The sequence below is a fragment of the Colobus angolensis genome, unplaced genomic scaffold (assembly GCF_000951035.1).
Source record: "Colobus angolensis palliatus isolate OR3802 unplaced genomic scaffold, Cang.pa_1.0 Scaffold46, whole genome shotgun sequence".
Taxonomy (NCBI): Eukaryota; Metazoa; Chordata; class Mammalia; order Primates; family Cercopithecidae; genus Colobus; species Colobus angolensis.
The window spans coordinates 5,035,401-5,045,174 of NW_012118043.1; the positions used below are offsets into that span (position 1 = coordinate 5,035,401).

The window sequence follows — 9,774 nt, forward strand, 5'->3', positions numbered from 1 at the left end:
CTCAGATGCTGGTGTGTAGCATAAACAGGGCTTTGTTAGGTGGTGGGACTGTGGTTTTGCTGTGTGGAAAATGAAATTGTTAGCGCCATCCTCCACATTTCATTTACATAGTGTCACACTGCCTAAAGTAACCTGACATTCTATTGCTTTCCTCTTCAATGCAAAGCCGTGTATCTGGTTCACATTTTAAGGATGCAACCTTCTAAAAAGGTCCAACAGAAAGTTACTAAAACAGTTTACTGCACAATGATAAATTCAAATGGCCAAAGATATTTGTGTAATTTTTTCAGTAGCTAGAGAGACAACTATGAAAAAATACAAAGCAAAAATTTCCAGAGAAATGTGATTCATAAAAAGTAACCCATACAAAAGCATAATTTTAATTTTTTATTCTAATTGTTACGTTTTTAAACATTCTATGTATCCACATCTCTTAGATTTAAAAATTCAGAATGGCAAACTGAATCTGCAGATGTGAAAATTAAGATTCTAAGGTTTTTTCTTAAATTCATATCAGTAGACTCTACCACAGAAGAATCCAAAATGAACTTGTGGTCCGTTGTTACAAAATAACCTCCCCTCAGTGTGAAACAGTTTGATAAAGTTTAGTGTTTTCTTGCACTGTTTCCAGGTAATAAACCTTAAATTTTATTATTGTCAAATGAAAGAGCAAATGCATATGAATTTTTTCAAATTAAAGTATTTACTCGACAAGTTTATTAAGGTTGCACATAAAATTATAATGACAATTCAAATAAGGTAAGCAGAATAAACCATTTATTAAAACATTGTGTGATAAAATGAACTTTTTGACCCAATGCTACACTGGTGAACATTTTCCCTTATTAACATGTTACCTAAAACACAGTTAAATTATATCATCTGGGCCAGGCGCAGTGATCCACACCTGTAATCCCAGCACTTTGGGAGGCAAGGTGAGCGGATCACCTGAGCTCAGGAGTTCGAGACCAGCCTGGTCAACATGGGGAAACCTGTCTCTACTAAAAACACAAAAATCAGCCAGGTGTAGTGGCACATGCCTATAATCCTAGCTACTCGGGAGGCTGAGACAGGAGAATCGCTTGAACCTGGGAGGTGGAGGTTGCAGTGAGCTGACATCATGCCACTGCACTCCAGCCTGGGTGGCAGAGCAAGACTTCACCTCAAAAAAAAAAAAAAATTACATCATCTGACCAGAACCAGAAAATACTTCCGTCCTTTACCACTCAATGATTGAACAGTGAGGTGAGTGCAGATCTACGTTTTCTTGCTGAATGACAGAGAATAGTAACTTTAAAGGCAATCAAAATTCCATATGCCTAAAAGTTAAATTTTATCTACCCCGTTCACTGGCCCAAACTTAACATCCTCACATCACATAAAGATTTCATGGACCACTCCCTTTCCCTGCCAAAAATACATATTAGGAACAAATTAAGAATGAGAGTTGGGTTTTAAACTGCACTTTATTTGTTACTATAACATTCTTTTTTAACTGATCAACTATAAGCATGCAAAAAGTTCTCCGAAACTGCTTCCACTGCCTGTTGTAGAGAAATGGGTAAATTATAAAGGTGATTCAATTTGGAGTTCTTTCCTTTTTTATAGCACTTCTAAGCTGTGTGCGCGACACACACCACAGAGGTAGAAAGGACCATCTTTAATAAATTATCTTCTTAATCGCAGAGAATTTCTGAAAATAAAACTGACAAAATGCTAAACCAAGGCTTTGATGAGTCCCAAAGGACCACAGATCCATCGGCTCCCATTTGAAGAATTCATCCCCTGGAGTGTTCTAGCCTTTGTAGGGCACTGGATTACAAGATCCACCAGGGCTCTGAACAACTGCACTAAGAAGCCTTCTAACCACTCTCATTTGCCGATTCTTTGGACCACCCAGTCCTGCTGGCAGAGAGGGCAGCGATTGTTCTGTTTCACCCACAGGGACATGCAGCAGTTGTGGAAGGAATGATTACATTCTCCCCAGACCACTGAAAGAAAGAAAAAGAAGAGTTGACATTACATATTTCAATTTAAATACTGAACTCAAAATTATAGCTTATTTTATATTACAAATAATAATCTTGAAAAAAGGTAATTGGCCAAAATAATGTTTTTCTATCTATAAAGAAACAGAAACTTAAATGTGTAAATTACACAGAGACACAAGTCACTGTTTGAGAGCCTTTCCATCCCCGTTCTAGAATCTATGGGTGATGTGATGACCCCTAGTTCCTACACAGCTCCACATGCTGTCTTCTTGAACTTAGGAGATGAAAGGACTTGAACCTTCCTTAGATCTGACCTTCTCAGTTATGCACTGACCTTAGAGACCTTCTGGGCTTTATTTTATGGAAAAATGTCCTTCCAATTTTTATTTACCAAGACAGAATGAGTTATAAATGTTTTTAGCATGCAGTAGGCTATTATAAATAACATGCTTCTAAATATTCAGTTGTGCATCTACTGAGCTGAGCTGTTTTCTAAAAGTAATGAATTGTTAAGTCATCCATAAGCAGTGCAATTCCTCATGTGACGATGAAATTTTCAAAGTGGCTGGCTGGAGAGAGAGGTCTCTCTGTGATCCAAGAAAGTGGCCTGCCCCTCACAATTCCCAAATTAATACTTTTTAAACAAGCAGCATGGAAGAAAAACTTTAAAACAAGGAATATCATCCATAACCTAGAATGCAATCTCAAATTTGGTATTCATCTGTCCCTTGCTTGATCAACTGAGCTATATGACAAGAGAAAAAGATTAAATGAAAGAAATAAGGCAGAAAAAAAGAAAAAAAAAATTCCTATGAAAATTTGCTACAGGGTGTAGGAAGCAAGGGTGAAACATTCTAAGTGTTTCAGGAGGAAGAACTGGATCAAAACTGCAAGAATCAATATTAAGAAGTTCTATGTACATCATGTATTTGTGTTCTATGTACACCACGCAAACACAAAATACAAAGCCAATCTTTTATTCTAAGAAAATCTGTAAACATGTTTATATAGCAATCCAGACTTGATCACCTCAAGAACTAGGGCATAAAAATCTTTGAACTGCCTAAAATATTTAGCCTACGACAACTTTTATAGTCTAAGACTCTAAAGAAAATTTGATACACAAACCACATTCCAAAAACATACTTGAGACTTAGAATTTTTCTACTCTGGTTTTAAAGTTAAATACCGTATTATAAAAGTATTGAAAAGTGAAATGCCTTATTAGAAACAAAAGTGACCTATAACATAGCCAAAATTCAAATAATGTTTTGACATTCTGATTTTATAATTTTCTAAATAGAAAATATTTAATTTTTGATTACCAAAATGTTTATTATGACCATGTCTGGAATATATAACCAATTCTTAATTATGGCAATAAAAGGATTTGCAGGTTCATTCCATTAAACTCTTCTGAGAACCAACATATTTTATAATAATGGATCACTGCTTTACAGTTTATTTTTGTGTATTGATAAAGTCAATCTTAATTTCAAATTCAAACACCCCTACTGAGAGAAAACCTTCAGTTGAAAAAGCAAGAGAACGAAATTACAACATACCAACACAGTCCTCTTGTTTGTTTTCAGCTTGACATCTAAGACAGGCATCTAAAAGTAAACAAACAGCAATTCTCATTCTGATGCTCAGAGTGCAATTTTTAAAAACCAGACACTTCAAAGTCAAAAGCTCTAAGGGTTAGATATGGCAGTAAAGATTCATACTATTAATTTCTCATCTGAATATAACTATTTAAAGAGGAATAAAGTACAAGGCATTCTACTAATTTACTTATAACCAGGGGCAATTTCACAACAGTTAACAACAAATCCTCTATTTTTATAAGCTCTGATGAAAAGATGTCCTGACAGTGCCAATAGAGAATATTACTAGAGAAAAATATGCCACACTCCACTATATTAGAAGTTACTATATGCTTACTGGGCATGCTCACGGGCAGTTTATTTTCAAGACACCCTTTAAATAAACCATATATATATGTTAGCATTTATTTATACATACATCAAGAAACACTAGGATACCCAAGGAACCAATAATAAAGTTTACCGGGAGGGTTTGGAATGGGAAGGAGAGTTTTCACTCCTCTTCCAGGTAACATACATACCTTCCTCAATTTCTGAACTATGTGAATATATAACTTATATAAAAATTAAATTGAAAAAATTTGATTCTTTCATAAACAGGTTTTTTAAAGTCATCCATACTTACTGATACAGAAGTTTTCCTTCAGCAACTCATAAAAAGCAACTTTTTACTTTCTACCCTAAGACACTTGAGACTTCCTCTAAAATGAACTGCTTTGTATGCTTCTAATAGGTTGCTACTGATGGTCATCCAGACAAGGCTGGTGAGAAGCCAGTGAGACACAGAGAGGAAAGCAAGGGCTGCGGAGCCAGATCTACAATCAAATCCCATTTCACTGGCATTGATTAGGTTCATGGCCTTGGACCAATTATGAACTCCAATTCCCTCATCTGTAAAAAAGGGACAATACTGTGAGGTATTTATATATTAAGTGGGAATGATATATACTGGTGAGAATTTTATATATAAAATAAGTAAATACTAGATATCCCTAAACACTAAGGTTTTTTTCTTTGTAAGAAAATGCTTGGGAGCTAAATGATGAGAACACATGGACACACAGCGGGGAACAACACACACTGGGGCCTTTCGCAGGTGGAGGGTGGAGAGGATCAGGAAAAATAACTAATGGGTACTAGGCTTAATACCTGGGTGATGAAATAATCTGTACGACAAACCCGTGACACAAGTTTACCTATGTAACAAACCTGCACTTATACCCCTGAACCTAAAATAAAAGTTAAAAAAAAAAAATACTTCCTTTACAGGTAAGTCTGAGCCCAAAGCATTTACCCAACAATGGTAAAGTACTTTAATAAATTACTTTATTACTGGTTTCTTGGATATCCTTCTAGAATTTCTTGATGTACATATAAACAAACACTAACATTATATATATGGGTTATTTAAAAGGGTGTCTTGAAAATGAACTGTCCATGAGCATGCCCAGTGAGCTTACAGTAACTTCTAATATAGTGGAGTAGGTGTAAACACTAAAAATGAGATCCTAAAGGCTGTACTAGAAGTTTTCAAAATTCAATCTGGAATACTATAAGCTTAATGAAAAAAGTAATATAGAATATTTTAGGGACCAAAAATGGACTCATCCACTAGCTGGAAGAGGAGTCAGTGTTGGGTAAAAGGAAGTTCAAACCAACAGAAAATAGTTTTTAACATAAATAGGAGAAAAAGAATTCTGTAAAAACAGAAACACAGTGGAGTTGAAGCCTGCTTCTCTTCTTACACTGGATTTTGCTCAGGCATTTGTTTGCTCCTCTCCACATGCTCTTACCCTTAAAAACACACCACCGCCCTAGTCTCTTCAGTGTGGATTAAAAACAACCACTGCCTCCTGAGGTTTTCTTCAATCCCACAATTACTCCTCTGTGCAGGGAGTTATGTACTGCGGACACCAAAATGACCAAGGCTGGGTCTCAAGGGGCTCACCAGCAAATGGGGACGTAGACAGGCAACTAAATATCATGAGGGTTGTGATACAACAGTGAAGACATGCTACCTGTATCTGGCTCTAGTTCTGTGCAATCACAGAATTTTAATATTAAGGTTGGTGATCCCAACTGTCTCTTTACAAATTAGGAAAATAAGGCTCCCAAAAGTTATGTGAAATATCCAGGGTGATACAGTCATGAAGGGTTACCCTGGCTATTATAACTGGCTGTACTAGCAAACCTATTTAACCCTTTTCATCAGCACTTGCTCACTGTGCAATCATCACTCCTTTCTGAATGAAGGGAGGATAGTGGAAACCAAGATGGGAGTGTTATCCATATCAGAATGGGCTGACAGGCAAATCTTGGGAGCAGAAAGTATAATAAATCACAAGTGTGAGATAAATTCCAAATACTAAGGAAAGGGAACAAAGTGGGTTCTTGCTGCTGAATCTAGGAATCTCTAAATTACGCTTATAGCTCTAATGTAGAATATCAAAACTGACCCAAATCTACACAAATTCCTAAAGTTTCAGATAAAAGATAAAAAATTGTTTTAATGATCTTCCTAGAATCTAAAACAGCACATTTCTAAGGAGTACAATAACACCTTTTAGAAGGGTGCTAGGGTAAGGACTAGGAAGTCTGGAAAAAAAAATTTCCTTCTGCTGTCACCTGACCTCTAAGTGGGTTTTAACACCTCATAAACAAAATACAAAGGTCTAGCCTAGAATACTTTCCTGAACCCAAAGTACAGCTGTTTGCAAATATGCAAGACTGATCCTGTAGTAGAATACTTGCTATAATTAGAAAGTTTACGATGAAATGTGTCATTTATAGCCTATACTTTGACCTACATTAAAATATCTCAGTAAAGTTTATTTGTTGCAAAGTTTCAATCATTATTTCAGGTAATACATTTCCACTTACTGCTTAAATGTTTTTCCTTTGGGGAGGAAATAGCTTTTTGGGAGAGAAATCTTTTGAAAATACCCTTTGGGAACATTATTTTTAAACTGAAAAGGAACTAAGTGAAAGTTTAGTTTCCTTTAAACTAAAGGAAATTTATTTAGGAGATAAAATGTTTAGCAAAATTTGTATTGCAAAAAAAAAGGTCTCCTGGATCAGTTAAAAAATGCTTTCCAAACTGGAAATTATGATTCCTAAGTGAGGGTAGGGGCAGCTGTATTGCTGGCAAATAAACTAGATACTTTTAAAGCCTAATATGTTTTGTTTGTTTTTGAGACAGGGTCTCATTCTGTCACCCAAGCTGGAGTATCGTGGCAGTGGCAGGAACAAGGCTCACTGTAGCCTCGACCTCCTGGGCTCAAGGGATCCTCCCACCTCAGCCTCCTGAGTAGCTGGAGTCCGCCATGCCTGGTCACTTTTTTTATTTTAATTTTTAATTGTAGAGATAGGGTCTTGCGATGTTGCCTAGGCAGGTCTCAAACTCCTGGGCTCAAGTGATCCATATAAAATAAGTGGGTCATGTCTAACAACAAGGTCTTTCAAAAGTAAAAGGTAAAAACACCTGAATCCAATTGTTGTAAATCCTCTTTGAAACAAGCCCTTATAATAAAAGACAAAAGAGCATAAATTGAGAAAGCTCTTGATTCTGGTAGGTTTAAAGTCTCATCCCCCCTCAAGGACAGCAGTTCTCTTTATGTTCTCCAATTCTCTCATTTTTCAAGTCAGTTTTCAAACTATAGAAGTATCTGTTTTCTTTAACTACCCTCAATAAAGAACTCCACTGAAGATGCTCTCACAGTAATTTTAAATGCCCTATCTGAAAATACAACTTGCATTTAAATAGCACCTGCTTTTCAAAGTGGTCTGAGATCTTAGAACCATATAAAATATAACAAGATTAAACCGTTCTGAAACGTTTCGCTTGGTCTAATATTTTAACTCAAAATATCACAGAAAGAAGACATATTTGTAAGAGGGTTCTCCACAAAGGCATGACTCAGAGCAGGGCAGTATCTTCTCCAGGAAATGACATCCGATATGGAGAGGGGGGTGTAATGGAGATGAAGTTTTACATTTCTGAAAAAAGGGCTTACAATTCTTCAGCTTCCATGAAACTTAAATATTCTTGAATCACACTGTCCCCTTCAAGCCACGCTAGTGCTATCTGACCCGTCTTAGATCAATCCAGATTTAAAAGCCATTCGAAGAGCGGCGGTAAGCTAATCCGGAAATGCAATGGCTGTGAACACTTTCCTGCGTCCCTCGAGGAGAACTAAGGGTGTCGTTTTGTGGAAGATGACTCCGGAGCATCACTTTGGTGGTGACCAAGTTCACTGCTGAATCACGGCCTTTACTCTGTCCACCTTGCGATGAGCTTTTAGAACAGGGGCTGGCCACACAAACCGAAGTGTTTCCTGCTAGTTCCCAACAATCAGCCGGTTTTATTTTCCTGGTCACACCCATCACTACCTGAAATTACCTTGTTTACCTCCGTTTATTGCCCATTTCTCTCCCTGGAACACCAACCACCCGGCGCCGGGGGCCTGTTACACAACACCTCAGCCCTCAGGAGTCGCAGCAGGATCCTGGCTCCGCGTTCCTCCGGCGCCCGGGCAGGGCGACCTCCACCCACTCCCCAAGGCAGTGGACTTTCCAAGGCTTCTGGCGGGCGTCCGTCCCTTCCCAACCCCGAAGTCGGCTCCCGGAGGCCGCAGCGCGGCCCCGGCCTTGCGTGCAGCGCTTACCCATCACCTGGACCCTGCAGATGGCGCACGTATCGCACTCAACGTCCCAGCTCCACATGGCCACCGCGTTCCACTTCTTGAGGGAGAACATCTTGTCGCCTCCCGACTTGGAGCCTGAGCTCCCAGAGTGAGACGCCAGGGCGCAGGTTTCCTCTCCGTCTTCCACGTCGGCCATGGCGGCGCCGCGGAGCCGACGGCGGAGACGTTGGCTTGGGGTAGGCGGGAGGCTAGGGCGGCTCTGCTGGGCCGCCCGACGGGCCACAGCGCCGCCCGCAGGCCGTAGGCCACCGTGGTGCCTAGACCCCGGCCGCCCACGATTGGCTGGCGCGGCCCAGTGACGTCACCGGACGCCAGCGACCGGGGGCAGGCAGGCCCCGCCCTCGCCCTCCTGGGGCGACGGAGCGGGCTTGGCGGCCTCTCGGGGCGACGCAGCTGAATCCGCCTGCCGCGCTGCGGGGTGTTACGTCTGAGCTTGCGCACAGATTATGCTGGCATGTGTGTCCTGCTTTATGGCTTCATTAAACCTACTGCTCTCAGAAATAATCTTGTTAATTTATTTGTTTGTCTCTTCCTTCCCAAGTGTAAAACTCTATCAGAGCAGGGAACATGTTCTTATCACCACATTGTCCTCGGTATCTACAAAATGCCTGGCCACAAGAGGCAGAATTATTTCTTGAGTGAATTAATGATCTTAAAGATCTAGAAATCTGGTTCAGTGATTCTAAGACTTTTTGGTCTCAGGACTCCTTTTCACTTAAAAATTATTAGTCCCTTAAAGAGCTTTTATTTATGTAGGAAATGTATAAACATATATATACACACACACATATTATGTATGAATATATATACATATATACAATGAATATATGTACATTCATGTATAATGAATATTCATACATTTCCTGTATATGTGTACACACATATATAGAGATTAATGTTTCTTTTTAAGAAATTAAAACATTTTAAAATGTATTCATTAAAAATCACAGTAATAACCTCATCAGAGGTTATCATTAGAGGGATAACTTCACATACCATGTAGTTTCTAGAAACTCCGGTGTACACTCGTAGAATGAGAGTGAAAAGAGAGAAATAGCTCTAAATATTGTTAGGCAACTAGTTTGCCCTCTTTTGACCCCTAAAAGAGGTCAGGATCCCAGGAGTCCCGGTGTGTGGCGACACAACCCACACGTATTTTTCAGGCCCTGCTTCCTCATCTGCACAGTCTCCATTCCTTCTGCTCAGTACATTTGAGCTAGTTTAACTTCCTCTTTTTATATGTAGGACTAATGAGGTCCGAAGAAGTGAAATGACAAAGATCACATCGTTATTACAGTAGTGCTTCTACTGCTAGCCCACCATCACCTATGTTTCCAAGAAAGCAGGCATCTCCATTGAAAAGAAAGCAGAAGCACAGACAGCCTAAGGAGATGCCTGATCCCACCGTCACCTAGTGGTGGACACCTACTCTGTCAAGTTTGGATTTTGAGCCTCTCGCCATCCCCTCATCTC

At 39.2% G+C, this 9,774-nt stretch overlaps 1 protein-coding gene across 3 annotated transcripts; it reads right to left on the bottom strand.

Annotated features, from left to right (window-relative positions):
- Positions 1 to 755: 755 nt before the first annotated feature.
- On the bottom strand, positions 756 to 8,569 carry RNF7 (ring finger protein 7). 3 transcript variants are annotated; one of them, XM_011958094.1, is made up of 3 exons: positions 8,270 to 8,564; positions 3,557 to 3,604; positions 756 to 1,991 (listed from the first exon to the last, which is right to left on the bottom strand). In XM_011958094.1, the coding sequence occupies exons 1-3, from the start codon at positions 8,435 to 8,437 to the stop codon at positions 1,935 to 1,937; spliced, it is 273 nt and encodes a 90-aa protein (XP_011813484.1). In that variant the 5' UTR covers positions 8,438 to 8,564; the 3' UTR covers positions 756 to 1,934. The 3 variants fall into 3 exon arrangements, with proteins under 3 accessions (XP_011813484.1, XP_011813483.1, XP_011813482.1); XM_011958092.1 differs by having other exon boundaries at positions 760 to 1,991; positions 8,263 to 8,569; XM_011958093.1 differs by lacking the exon at positions 3,557 to 3,604 and having other exon boundaries at positions 8,263 to 8,564.
- Positions 8,570 to 9,774: the final 1,205 nt, after the last annotated feature.

What these genes read in the sequence shown, in the direction of transcription:
- RNF7 (XM_011958092.1), bottom strand. Translation starts at nt 8,437, where the DNA reads ATGGCCGACGTGGAAGACGGAGAGGAAACCTGCGCCCTGGCGTCTCAC. An exon ending in CTGCAGGGTCCAGGTGATGG is followed by an intron (nt 3,605 to 8,262) that starts GTAAGCGCTGCA and finishes GTTTACTTTTAG; the next exon opens with ATGCCTGTCTTAGATGTCAA. An exon ending in CAAACAAGAGGACTGTGTTG is followed by an intron (nt 1,992 to 3,556) that starts GTATGTTGTAAT and finishes TCTTTCTTTCAG; the next exon opens with TGGTCTGGGGAGAATGTAAT.